General features: G+C 42.4%; 1 protein-coding gene across 1 annotated transcript in view; it reads right to left on the bottom strand.

The window, feature by feature from the left end:
* Nucleotides 1–540: 540 nt before the first annotated feature.
* The window catches only part of acoxl (acyl-CoA oxidase-like), a 38,506-nt gene continuing 24,379 nt past the window's right edge, over nt 541–14,667 (bottom strand). Inside the window, exons 18-19 of the mRNA XM_076285446.1 lie at nt 8,769–8,870; nt 541–1,756 (exon numbers count right to left, since the gene is read on the bottom strand). Of these exons, the coding sequence (XP_076141561.1) occupies nt 1,580–1,756; nt 8,769–8,870 (279 nt within the window). The 3' untranslated portion in view covers nt 541–1,579. The remainder of the gene's footprint in view (nt 1,757–8,768; nt 8,871–14,667) is intronic.

The following is a 14,667-nucleotide window of genomic DNA, read 5'->3' as shown; positions in this document are numbered from 1 at the left end:
TGAGCAATGTTTGAACATGTTAATACCCCCTTCATATACAGTTTATTACATAGAACAAAATGCATATTGAAGGGCATTATGTAATTTTAGTATGAGATGATGCACATGCAAGCATTTTACTACGGATTTATCATACATGTATTGTACAAGTATGGCAAGTATGATTTCTATCAATCAACTTTAGCACTATGTGTACAGACATGGGTATCCAGTATAAAAACTTTTTTTGTTTTCAGTTTGAAAATGAGATCCCAGTCTGTGTGTGTGTGTGTGTGTTTGTTTCTGTTTGATTCTGCATTTCTGTGTCAACTCAATTCTTACAGGTGGTGTCAGCAACCTTTCGAGACGTAAACACTTTTGGATAATGACTACTAAAGTTGGCAGTGAGATTTATCTGCAATATTTGCTCACATATTTCAAAAATCTCTTGCTCACTTGCTTGCATCATGTGACAGACCTTCACCCACATATTCTCAGAGGATTTGTAAAGGCACTCGTTAGCCAGCGATTTTTGTAACTGATCTAAGACATGAAACAAGGTCATGATAGGTTGTATTTATTGAAATTCTGAGCAGTATTATGGTAACTTTACAAACCTAAAATACATCACATACCTTGGCAGACCATGGCAACTGTAAGCATAATATCTGGTGCATGACCACTAATGAAAAATATTTCAATAATAATTTAGGGAAATACATAATTACAATATAATAACAGAATGAAGAAGAGCTGGTGATTCTTAGACACGCTTAAAAGCAAAAGAGAAATAGACAGACATACAGGCCACAGCCAGAGACTTTATCAAAATACGCTGTAGAAGATACAACATCTCATATAGAAAACATTTGGAATGATATTCTTTCCTGCATCATTTGCAACTGAAATAACGGCAGTGAAGTATTCAGAATACTTGGTCAGAGCTATGGTTGAAAGTTGTGAATGGTACACAGCAGAAGATAGAATACTGTCCGTCACTAATAACGATGACATGACATGACGTAATGATATGACAGCTAGATTTCTTACATAACCAATGGCCTCACCTATCCCCGCTGTTAAGGCCCCTTTGTCGACCCGTTACGGCCCAGGTCAAATGAGTTAGACGATGACATAAAAGGAACAATTTAACTGACCAACCAACCAATTCTGTCTAAAGACAGTCTTAAAAAGTTATCAGCAAAAAGAGTTTGTGTTGTATGTGAAAGTTGTGTGAAAAATGCATTGGCATAGGTCTAAATGGTCAAAAAAAAAAGTCATACATAACAGAACATTCTGATAGCCTGGAGAAATAGGCTATATGGATCATGTTTTAGTGTATGACTGACATCCTTGTGAATCCCATGGCAACAAAGACACAACATAAGGCATATGCAGCAAAACAAAAACAGAAATCAAACTTGACTTAATATATAATTAACTCCACACGTGGTGTCTTACAAAGTAACGGAGGCATAATACAAAGTCTATCTTTACAGGTGTTAAAATTCCACATATGCAGGCCTGTTCGCATGTCCAGTTTGGACAGTCATACATTAGTAGTGAGTTAGTTGGTTTCCCTTGTCCACTCTGTCTGGCCTCAGAGCTTCGAGAGCGTTTTCTGTGCTGACGGAATCTGCGGCTGGGAATAGAAGGCCCATTCGGCCCTTGGGTTGGCCACTCCAGCGATCGGAGCCTGAATGCAGCACGCCGGGATGTTGAAGTCCGACACCACCTTCAAGGCCACATCCTTGACAGACTTGCAGAGTTCCAACAGCTACACAAAAGGGAGGAAATGACAGGAGACATGAGTGCTGTATGTAAGGGTTAACGGCCGCTGAGGTGTCCTGTTATACGGAATTAATGGACGAGGGCAAGAGGCAAAGAACTCCCCGGCGGCGGCAGCGGAGGAAGAGTCCCATTGGGACACAATGTCACTTCTGCCAGTGTGTCCTGGTCAAGATGGCAGCAATAGTTACATTTAAGAAAAACAGTGAATGGACAACATCAGACATAGACACAGTCTAGACACAGTCCAGAGACACCAATAACATACTAATACACAGACAAAGATTCAACAAAGGCTAAGGATGGCTAAAAGAATAAATTAAAATAAAATAGAACACTATAGGCAGCGACACTGTTCCGTGTAAGCTGAGTTGCAATGATGCAAATGCATAGCAAACTGTCAGCAATGGGGCTTAAAATGACGGATTAAACAAATGAAAAGTTGTGACAAAGATGGAAGAGCTGTCAATCAGCATTTCAATATGTAAATTTGATCAGCTATGTCTTTGCATGGGTCATTTTGAGTAACTGATGTAGACCACTGTATGCAATGTATATTGACCAATTAATTATTGATGTATTCATTATATATGTTCCTCTCTATTCACAAAAGAGGGCATGTGACATTTTCATGACAGACATCACCTGACATACTTGTAATGACAGCCACTGAGGTCTCATCATTCAAGCATTGTTTTGCGAAACCCCCTTCATTATTTTCCTGAAAACAGACTTCTGAATAGTGCAAAGAGAATATGAAACTGATGCAATCTGTATGCTGATAACGTACTGTTTTTTTCTGAGGGACGTTTTTACTGTAGAGTGGGCCATGTGAACTTCTTGTAAATGGTCCAGAGAGAGGAAATGTGTTGCTACATGCTCTCTGCCCTAGATGTAACGTGATTTCATGTGAGTCACAGCTGTTAGTTAACACACTGATCATCGTGGAGTAGAGGAAAATAGAACTGACAAATTGCACTTCACAAGTGTCCAACAGAGTGAGATTACAGTCCATCGAATACACACCACCCCAGTCACACTGCCCTGACCAATGACACCCACTGCAGATTTCTCATGAAAACTTTCTCTAGAACAGATAATAATCAGACAAAGTGCTACAGTAAGGGTGTACAAATTGACAGTCTTAAGTGTTTCAGCAAGAACTGTCAACTGACAGTCATATATACTTCCTGAGAGACAGTGACTGTTATAATAAATATACAAGGAATCTCACTGCTTTGTTCAAAGATATGAGAGATATATAAAAATGTCCAGAAGTATGGACCAGCACCATAGTTTCTTAAATGAATTTCAAACATACAATCTGTCTACTCAAGAGGACCTACTGGTAGAGCCAGTTCCTAACATCACTGAGGTGATGGGTTCCTCTGGAGACATACATACACCTGTTCAGGTGAGATGCATCAACACATGTAACTACTAAATAAAGTTTCCTTTTCCCATCCAGTTACATTCACAAACTTTACAACTCACGCCCTCTAGTGGTCTTTCTTAAAGATGTGGAGAAAAATGTAATAAAAATGTTGCACTGATTAATCAGAATCTTATGACTAAAATTAGAATTTGAATTAAATTAGTATAGAGACAAAATACCCTGAACAACACAGGAGAGTGGAAACACAAACACACTCCAGGTAGGTCTTATACAGTATAGTACTAAATGGGATCTTGAATGGCCACTTTATCAGTATTTGTCAATGAAAACCGCCTTCAAGTTTCATTCCCTTCCCTTAATAACCTGCGGCTTTTGCTGCTTCTTGGAACGAGGCTATGTAACACCTGGGTTTTTAACCATACAGATAAAAGGTGGAGGGATCATCGTGAATTAGCTCTTGAGCTCTTCCCTCTTCATTTTCTGACATTTCTATAGCCTCGCCTGGACAAAAAGCCCACTCATGGTTGCTCTATTTGTGTAACCCTGCTTATCTGCGAAACATAAGGGTCTGAAATCTGCTTGGACATGTCTGACTCAATAGTCCTGTGTGTGTGTGTGTGTATGTGACTAAATAGTCCTGTGTGTGTGTGTGTGTGTGTGTGTGTGTGTGTGTATGACTAAATAGTCCTCTGTCCCATGGAACGCCTCAGGTGTGACGGCCAGTGTTGCTAGTTGCTGGGCTGCCTCTTCCCCCCTGTCTGGAGATGAAAGGACACCTCAGGCCTGAGACTACTGCTGGGTAAGGCCAAGGAGTGCCACTTCTGAGCAAACACAAACAGAGATGTGATAAAGATAAAGATAACAGAAAGAGAGAGAGAGAGAGAGAGAGAGAGAGATAGAAAAAGCAAAACTGAGGTGTTGGAATCACTCCCTTATCTGGAGATCCCCACTGGTGTTTACGGTGAGTCGGTGATGAGTGAGGTGTATAAATAGAGGAAAAAATATGTTATGTGCATGTGTGTATTATGTGTCGACATGTGTCCTTTAACTTGTGGATTTGACCCCATGTGACTGAGCATCCACAAGTGTGAGAGAATGTGTTCACATACATATGAGGGTGTGTTAACATAATTATGTGTGAGTGTGAATGGGTGTGTGTGAGTGTGTGAGCATGTGTGTCTGTTATGTAGAGATATATATTGTATAAATATGTTTACATACGTTAATTTATGTGAAAGGATGCATGCATGGATATATATATATATATATATATGGTGTGTGTGTGTGTGTGTACGTGTGTATAGTATATATACTTTTTTGATCCCGTGAGGGAAATTTGTGTGTGTGAGTGTGTGTATGTGAGTGTGTGTGTGTGTGTGTGTGTGAGAGAGTATGTAAGCACGTGTCTGCTATGTAGATATATATTAACATACATTATATATGTGTATAAATGTGTGAGTGCCTGTGTGTCTGAATGAATGTGTGTGTGACATGAGTCCTGGACAGTGAGTGTTTCCCATGCGGCCAGCTGTGACAGACCCCCGCGGCTCATTATTGACGGGTGTAATGAGAGAGCTGGCCGCCTAATGACACCGGCATTCTGAAGGGCTTGAGCCACACTGAGAAAAGTCACACCAGCGTGTCACCAAGGAGGACCTCCCTTTGTCCATCATACCACCACACCCTGGGGGTTTGGCAGGAGTAAACCACACACACACACACACACACACACACACACACACACACACACAGAGAGAGAGAGAGAGCGAGAGAGTGTGTTTGTGTGTGTGTGTGTGTGAGAGAGAGAATGGAACATATCATTGATTCTTAAGAGGAGAAGACAACTAAAGACAAAATGGGGGACATTAACAAATCTTTTTTCCCCTCCTCTTATCAAAACTGATGATAAAATATCTTGCTAACACTACTTCATTTTACAATACAAATGCATACGATGTATTCACATCAGACATAACAGTTATGACTATCAAATTAAATCCTCTTCACGTCCCAGCACCTTCAAACATTCAGTTCAATTCAATTTAGACAGATAGCCCTTGATAATGGTGTCACAGATCGTTTATGCTGCCTGATAGCCTTTAGCACACACGACTGTGACCACTATGAGTGGACAGAGGAAAACGCGTGTATGTGTGCCAGTGGAGGCCTATCTCGGGGGATGATCGCGCAGTGTAATGACGGACAATTGCACGGGCAAGATAATAAGGGCGGTGGGCCGGCTCGTTTGCATGGTTTGTTTCATAGCACGACACACGGCGGCGATAAGCAAAGATGGTGGCCCTTATCTACATCTGAAGGGTCGTCACGCAGCTATCACATTTGCAATGGGCCTGCATGTTACATCACAACAACACATTCCTGCGTTTCTGCCTTTATCACCGTCCATCTCCATACAAACGTACGTCTGGAGCCGCAAGAGAGTTGTCGGCTTAAAATAAGTCCATGGAATGGAGCGGCATGCCGTGGAATCCAAATCGGGCATTTGCTTATTCCATTTAGGAATTTTCCTAAAACCCGTGGTGGTGTAAAAGCGAAAAAACCACACAGGGCGCTGTTTGGACAGCGAGTGGCCATGTTGGTTTATGGCCATGAGCAAACAAGTCATGGTGGCCTGCGATTGGACAGGGCCAAAGTCGGCTCCATTGTCCTCTCAACCCTACTCCAGCATGCTCAGAGGTGAGGGGACAGCTCTCGGGGGACAGCCATCTATTTGATCGCAGCCAACTGTGAACAACTGTTAAAACCCAGAGAAATATAGAGGGGTGAATAGCGTGATCAATACCAGCACAGCTGCAGCTGGCATTCCCCCACAGTCACTAAACACCACAGAGAATCATTACAAGAGGTCAGGTCAGCGGAGATACACTCTGCAAGAAGAGAGGAGGAGAAGAAGAAGGAGGAGGAAGAGAAGAAAGAACATGAAGAAGAAGAATGAACATGAAGAAGAGAGAAGATGAAGAAGAAAGAGAGAGAGAGAAAGAGAAAAGTCAGTCAAGTCAAGTGTTCAGGGTTCAGAGTTCACCTCTTATCGCAACACCTGTTTTCAATTCTCATTGCCCAGATGAGATTACTCTTGTGATGAGTCAGGCCTGCTTGCTCAGCAGTTCTCTTAGAGTCCCAGAGTCTGGGTGAAATCCACCAGTGGTCTATACCTATGTGGTAACGTGTACATTAAAAAGGCCCCTACTCATATATGCACATACACTATTTGGACAAAAGTATTGGGACACCTGGCCATTACGGATGTTGGATGAGAGGGCCTGGCTTGAAATCTCTGTTGGTTCATCTCAAAGGTGTTTGATCTGGTTGAGGTCTTCTTGAATTTCCCCTTGGGGATCAATAAAATATCTATCTATCCATCTATCTATCTATCTATCTATCTATCTATCTATATATCTATTAGGGCTGTCAAAATAACTGATTAATTTCCATTAATTAATTTGAAAAAAAATAACTGATTAAAAAAATTAGTGCAGATTAATCGATTCCGTATGACCTTTGACCCCGAGCCATTCTAGTCAGTAAAAATTAGACTGTAAAATTATGGAGAGAAGAAAACGTGCTGCCTGGATCATTGATTGGAACATTTACTTTTAAAAAATGGCCTGATGGTGTTGATAAAAATAAAGTGTTGAAAATAAAGTCCTCTGCAATGTCTGCAGCAAGGAATTTGCATATGAGTTCATCAACTCTATAGTCGCACATCAATGCAAATAAATAAGTGTTGACATTGAGGGGAGTGTTAATTTATTTTCATTGTGTCCCCTAGGTTATATCTGTGGCCTGAAATGCCTTGTATGTGACAAAAAAACTTCCCGAAGCACTGTTGAATTTATTTCCTCAGCATATTAGGTCATATCATAGATTATTATGGCCATTATTTGAACAGTGAAAATAATAATAAAAGAGTTTTTGAACTTTAATGTCACTAATGCTGATTATTCAATGATTAATTTGAATTTAAATATTTAAAATACTTTCACAGCAAAAATTATATATGCGATTAATTTAGATTAATTATTCACAGAGTATGTAATTAATTAGATTCTTTTTTTTTAATCGATTGACAGCCCTAATATCTATCTATGTCAGGGCTCTGGTGCAGGCCAGAAGTTATTCTACACCAGCCATCACCAAATGGCGGACCGTGACGTGATCCTATCCGGACCCAGACCATAATAGCCTAATTTAGATTTTCACCTAAGATTTCAAAGCTGCGCTAAATGTTTCGTTGGTTAGGATAACAGCATTTACTTCAGGAGCTTCAGGAACCATCATTTCGCTTGCTGCTACTCAGCCAGTGAAATCTGTGAATTCTGATAAAGTCGAGTCAGTGAGTAAAGTAGCCTACTATGGAGAAGAGACTGATAGCCTGAAACGAGCGAGGAGAGGAGAAGGGACAAGAAACAAATCAGATGGATATCTAAGTTAACGATAAGTAAGTTATTTTCAAATCATCGGTTGCTCAAAGAGGAGAAAGCTAAACAGTGAGAACAGAGCTTTATATAACGACACAGGGGCAATACCATGCAAAACTGTCACGTCCGTAACGCCAACTATATATGGATGTGACAGTTTTGCGCGGAATTGCCCTGAACCTCTTCTATATATTCTGAGACAGGTGATTTTAAGCGCCAATTTGAAGCACCTCTACTAGACAAAGCATATATTTTGAGCAAGCATAGGGTAGGCTAGGCCCATTCAACAGTGAACTGAGACCACAGAATATTTTACGATTTAAGAAGGCAATATGATCCACCACAATCTAGTTAAGCCTACATGCATTCACTGCCCAACAACGTGATATTCCTGGGTTTCCAGGATTTCGGGTCAACATAAAAAAACTAAAAAAATTAAATTAAACTTGCTGATTAATGATGATTAATGGGTTCAAGGAACCAGCTGTGGAATATCCATCCTTGTCTCAGCTCAAATTTTATTTTAAGTTCACGTTAAGATCTTAAAAAAAGCCAACTCAGTTTTTCTCCCCAATTAGGCTACTCTTATCTTGCCTTATTTCTCCTCATTTCGAATGTTGCCTTTTAGGCTACTTATTTTATTTCACATTAAACATTAGGCCTAGGCCTACAATCTTCTATTTCTTGAATTTCCCCTTGGGGATCAATAAAGTATCTATCTATTTATCTATCTATCTATCTATCTATCTACAACTAGGCTCCATCCATCCATCCTAATATACATATACATAGCCTAAACACGCACGTTAACATTATGATGCTCCGGACCTTTGCTTGAGGAAATTTTCCGTAACTGGACCTCGCTGAAGATTAATTGAATAGCCCTGTTCTACACCAAACTCACCCAATCAAGTCTTTATGGACCTTGCTTTGTGTACCTTTCAATAGGACCAGGCATGAATTCACTGAGCTGTTCAGAAAGAGCCATTCTTTCACAAATGTTTGTGAATGCAGACTGCATGACTAGGTGCTTGATTGTATACACGTGTGGCAATGGGTCTGAATGAACCTGTGAATATTGACCCAACCCTGGTCATACCAACTTGGGAGCAGACATGCAGACAATCCTGGTGGTCTTACAAGATTCAGCATACTGTTTAACTTACCTGGGTGCGGATCTGTCTGCTAGTGCTTGGGGTCAAGTACTTATGCTCCAGGTACCAAGCCCTCTCCTGGTACACCAAACTAGTGCCGTGCAAGAGGCAGAACTGTAGGGACACAAATAACAGACAAGACAGAACAGCTTAGACAAATATGGGCAGAAATATTAAAACAAAAAAACACACACATTTCTTTCCACTCTTGGCATTTCCTGGAAAAAGTACAAAGAGTGTGTGTGAGTTCAGAACCTCAAATGTGTTTTTTATGACACTCGGTGGGGTGGTGGTGATAGGAGGGGGGCTGGGTGGTGGTGGTGGGGGGGGGGGGGGGGGGGGGGGAGGGTAAGAAAACTGAACCCCTTGCAGGATGTGCTTTCAGCTAGAAAAGAAAGGCAGTGGAAAAACAACAAGTGGCAGGCGGGCTAATATCTCGACTCTGTTCAAAGTGACAGTGAGAGAGCACAACCACCAGTGCACATCAAAGAGGTGGACAGGAAAAAGCAGAGGTGGCTGAGCTGAGGTGTCTTCAGTTCTGCAGCGTGGACACTCGGCTCCCCCTGAGAGAGATTTGACGTGACCTCTAAACTCTCCGCCGGAACGAACTGGCCATCAGGGACTGACATCAGTTCAGCCTATACACCTTTTAAGTTGTGCTTGCGTGCTGAGCTGCAGCCGATTAAGCGAATGGAACATTTGTGTATATGTACGTGTGTGTGTGTGTGTGTGCGCGTGCATGTGTGTTCAAGCACGCATGTGTGCACACATGGGTGTATATAATTAAACATGTACGAGAATAGTCATGTGTATGTGTCCATTTCTATTTTGTGTTGTTATTCATCATCATCAACTTTTATTGCCAGACTCAAGGTCAATTCAGAAGACACAGACATGACATACAACATACATTAAAAAGATAAAGATAAAAATATATACAGAAAAGTAAAAAAGAAACAACAACACTGCATTTCTATAAAAGACATGTGTTTCCACAGTGTTGATTGGTATCGTATGCCACTAAACCTAGGATTTGCCAGCAGCATAACAATGCTGTACAGGGGACAAATTAATTTGTAGATCAGACTCCTCAATAATGCCTGTAAGGTGCTGACCCCTGCATTACAGAAAAGGTATTATCTACCAGGGACAAGAAACGGTTCAAAGAATGAAACAAAACCGGAAACGAACATAATTTTTGGATGAACGTGACCGAAAACGGGAACAAAACCAATTTCACTTGTTCCAGAGTGAAAATGCTATTTTCAATTTTAGATAACCGGTTCATAACAGTAGATTAACCTTTCTTTGAATATTATTCAAAGTCCATAGGCTTGGAAAGTCACCTGCCCACACAGTGTTTCCCAGACCCCTTATAGGATGAATTTAGTAAGATTCTATGAATCAGTGTCTCCCCTGTAAAATAGGCTAGCCTGGCTAACGTCAGACCTCATCTCATTGAGATGGGGTCCGGGAACTACACATTAATTTTCTCGTATTTGAGATGTGGTTTACAAATGCCGTTTATTGGGCGCTACGAATGTCTATCAAATGCGCTGTACGTAGCTCATAACCGCTTCGGTGTGTCGTCATCGTCTTGCTGTCCCCCTTCTGTGATTGGTTCCTTCGTTAAGGTGAAAATTGGGTCAATGGAATCTAGGCTGCCTAGCAGCGCGAATAAAATCGCGCGCAAGGCAGCATGGGAAAACCCAGGCTAATAATAGGCTAGAACTACTAGTTGATAAAAAGGATTTTCATATCCAACACTATCTAACTGCTTTTTTAAGTATGTAGCCTAAATTACTGAAACATTGTGTGAAATAACATAGGCTACCAAAGACACTAGGGAAATAGTAGCACCACACATGGGTTAGGCTATTACAGGGCTTAAAGTAAGGACATTTTCTTTGCCTGAAGTTAGGCTATCAGACATTTTTGAAGATCTAATATTATATAGGCTAATTGTCTACTTTCAAATCTTACCCGCACCTGAATTCAGGTACAGTGTTTTTAACAGTTAGCCTAATGTGCTTTGATTATTTAAGCTTTAAGGCTGTTGGGCAAAAAAGCCTATAGTATTGTTCCAATTTGTAAAGGCAATGTCATTTTTATAGGGACATTATTAACCATTCTTCTATAACGTTCTAACTGATACCATTTTGAGCAGAGGCCTTGGAACACTGGAACAGGAATGAAAAGATAATGTTTTTGCTCAGAACGAACCGAAATGAAAATCTGAAAAAGTTATCAGTCCCTGTTATCTACATTTCTATATCTTAGCATCTTTCTGTGCAGGTGTTTATAAATGTATGCATGTGTGATATCGGTGAGTATGTTGTTCCAAGCCTATTTTTAAAACTAACTTATTATTTTATTTCTTGCTGTTTTACACCTACCTACTAAAGCACACTGAATTTGCCAATTTGCCTGTTAATATCCACATGTCTCAATTTGTGTGTGAATGTGTTACAATGTGGCCCTGAAGATTATTGAAACGGTGTTGTCTATGGCTTATATTTCTATATTTCTTTTCTCCTATCTGGAATGAAATTGGGAGATTCCAACTAGGAAATATGGGATGTAGCCATATTCCAGATGGAGTCAGCTGGCCTCCACTCCCACAGAGGGCCTACTCTAATTGTATGCCATTGTGCCAGGGCAGGGGTGCCTTTACCAATTAGCCACAGGTACTGACTTCACCAAAGCTGTGCCTGTCAGTCAGTACCATGTGACTTAACCTATCCCAACGGTGTGTGTGTGTGTGTGTGTGTGTGTGTGTGTGTGTGTGTGTGTGTGTGTGTGTGTCTACATTTAGGTCATGTGTGCATATGTGTAATTAAGTGCAGGTACCAGTCCTTGGTATTTGGTCAAAGCGATCACATTACTAAGCCTGCCACACAGACAGCCAAGCTTTCTTCTCTACCCGTTCACTCTCTCACGTTCTTCCTTGTATGCAAACCAGAGAATGTGAGGTAGCGAGTAAAGCTTAGCAAAGACCCATCACCAACCTATTAAGGCTCTTATCACCTGGGTGGCATCCCCGAATGGTCTTTGAAGGTCGACACCATTTTGGTATGCTCATGTCAACCTGCTGTAGAGCAAAGCCTGGAAGTGACTGAGTGACACATACCCTTGCTCATCACAAACTGAAACCGCCAGCCATCACACGCAAAAGGGAAATGGCCACTCCCAACTAACAGCATAAAAGCAGTTGTAGTCATCGAGTTGCAGTTGCAGACAGTGCGGTCACAGTGCGGTCACAGTGCCGTAGGAGTGGCGCTTCTGGCCGTTAAATCCTACATCTCAGACTATGAGAGAAACGTTGCATATCACGGCAACGTTTTGGGAAATAAGCTTATTTGGCGTCTCCAGCAGAGTTAAATAAGAGGATGCATACCCTTCTCTTCTCTGTGCATGCAGTTTCACTGGCAGCCGCACTGTCCTGAAGTGGACTGGGCGCCGAATCCAAAGATAATGACCATGGTCTGGCCACCTCGTCAACAGATGACTAAAACGAGTCTGCAGCGAAAAATAGCCGGAGTTGCGTGCGTGTTCTGGTTAACCATTCGAGGGGTCACTCCGAGGATGGACAGCCCGAGGACGGACGACACGCTGAGTTCCGAGGGCAGGGCTCCGGAGCCCCACAGTGAGATTTTACAGGAACTTATTCCGCTGCACTGATTTAACACAGCTGAGAGCTGGAAATGCTTGAAGTGGTAATGAAATGCACTGTGCAGCTTCTATGAAGACAGGGCAGGCCCACCAAGCGCATAGAAAATCTTACAGACATATATAAAAAGCTTTAAACGACACAATGCTTAGACTTGAGAGTGACTTTTACAAGAAGCTGTTTTTTTTTCAATTTTCCATCATATTTTTTAATAAATTCTCTTGAATCAAATCACAGATTCCTGTTGAGTTCCTGTGTGTGCACCAGAGACACACAAAGTGAGGATCAGAACAGAAAGAACAATGGCGAACAGAAACAAAACAAAACAAACACCAAGTGAGACCCCCTCGAAACCTCACAGAGCTCTAGGCCAGTCACATGATTTAGTGAGAGATTCACCTCGTCTTGTGACCCCCTCCCTGCCTCCCCCGTGCTTCAGGGTGGTCATGTGACCTGTGTGTGTGTGTGTGTGTGTGGTGTGTGGTGTGTGTGTCCATGTGTGTGTGTGTGTGTGTGTGTGTGTGTGTGTGTGTGTGTGTGTGCGCACTCTCCCGAGGCTCTCCACGGCCCCACAGGTGTGTGATCATCGATCTCTGCTCTGCTGTTACAGGTCCGGTTCCCTGGTCTCCGTCTTGCTCCAGTGGGCCCAGCTGCAGTGAGATGTCACTGCTCCAGTGACACTCAGATGACAGGAGAGCACATGATCCCCTCAGTCTCACGGCTCTCCCTGTGCCTCAGACACGCTACAGGAAACCAACTGTGGCCCAGCCAACCATGACAAGGGATACACTCCCCTGCTGTAACAGTAGCACTGAGAACCACTGAGAACCACTGAGAACCACTGAGAACCACATGGCTGGATGCGCAATTCAGTTACCACAACTATCATCATCTGGGAATAGATCATATCTGACTATGAGAAAAAACTTAAAGTAGCAAAATCAAGTGTCAATTCAAACAAAGCAGAGTCACATTATGCAATTGTGTATTTTCCATTGATTCCAACATTTTTCAAAAATGTTCACAAAGCAGGATGGATAAGTGAGGCATCTAGACTGGACCCAGTCATCCAGTCAAACATCTGAGGCCAGGGTCTGGATAAGAGAAACTCTGCATGGAAAAACAGACTGGTGTTTCCAGGTATTAATCAAGACTGTTCTCTGTGAGCCTGAGATACACTGTAGCTCGCTTTTAAAGATTCCCCACAATACCGTGTTGTTCACCGTTTTAGACTTAAGCAATAAGCCCCGAGAGGCCGTAGTATAAACTGATTTTAGAACAGCTAAGGGGCGTTGTTAGGCACGACGCGCAAGCGGAGAAAAAGCACAGCAACTAAAAATGTAACGATTTATTCATAGATAATCATTCTTCCTCCAAGAAATATATTTCCTTTGTCTGATGGTTGCCAAGCAACATCGAGACGCAAGTTGTGGTACCGCATTACTACAGAACGAAATGCGGTCAAGGTGTACCTGTATGTTTGTGTTGGATTTTACATTGAACACGATGCAGCCAATCATAATCAAGGACCGGAACTATCCATTTTAGAATTTGCTATTAAGGGCCCCTAATCTACATTTCCAGCAGCCAATCCAAAAAGCTAGGGTTTAAAACAATAGACTGCACATATCAGATGTGAGTTGTGGACGCATTTATGCCAAGAAAATAACAACAAAAACAAAAACATCGACCAACATAGGATGTCGACAGACCACTACAGCATCGATGTAGACGTCTCCTACCCCTGGCTCTCTTCCCAAAAAGGCAATGGCACTGGATGTGTCATGCCACGCCCTTCCCCATGAGTGAAAAGGGCTGCTCAGATACAGCGAGCAGCGACCCCTCAGTCGCCCCACACGCCTGTGCTTATCTCCCGGCCCCAGCCAAAGCCCCCCAAAAAACAGCCACCCCCTCAGCCCCCCACCCCAGATGCACTGAGTGCACACGGGATACTGACGGGTGTGGCAAGGTGGGTCACCGCTCACACAATGGCTGATGCTCAGGCCGGGGCCTCACGACTGTCGAGCGCAGAAGCGCGCCTATGTGTCACGTGGCTCTGCTCTGGTACATCATAGTGCCCCCCCTCACCCCCTTCTTCGGTGTCAGAGAAGAGCTTCAAACACAGCAGCGAGATAGCAGTGGAAAAACGTGTGCTACACATTGGCTGGGCACTGCTTCATTAAAAGAGGCCAGCTTACGCTGGTGGAATATGAGCAGTGAGTCATTTCAGTGAATCTCTCA

The sequence above is a fragment of the Alosa pseudoharengus genome, unplaced genomic scaffold (assembly GCF_046254945.1).
Source record: "Alosa pseudoharengus isolate Yale_2024_CS ecotype anadromous, Long Island Sound unplaced genomic scaffold, YU_APseudo_1.1 YU_APseudo_1.1_scf_15, whole genome shotgun sequence".
NCBI classification, from domain to species: domain Eukaryota; kingdom Metazoa; phylum Chordata; class Actinopteri; order Clupeiformes; family Clupeidae; genus Alosa; species Alosa pseudoharengus.
The sequence above is the reverse complement of the archived record's forward strand: the minus strand, read 5'-3'. Positions and strand labels throughout refer to the sequence as shown.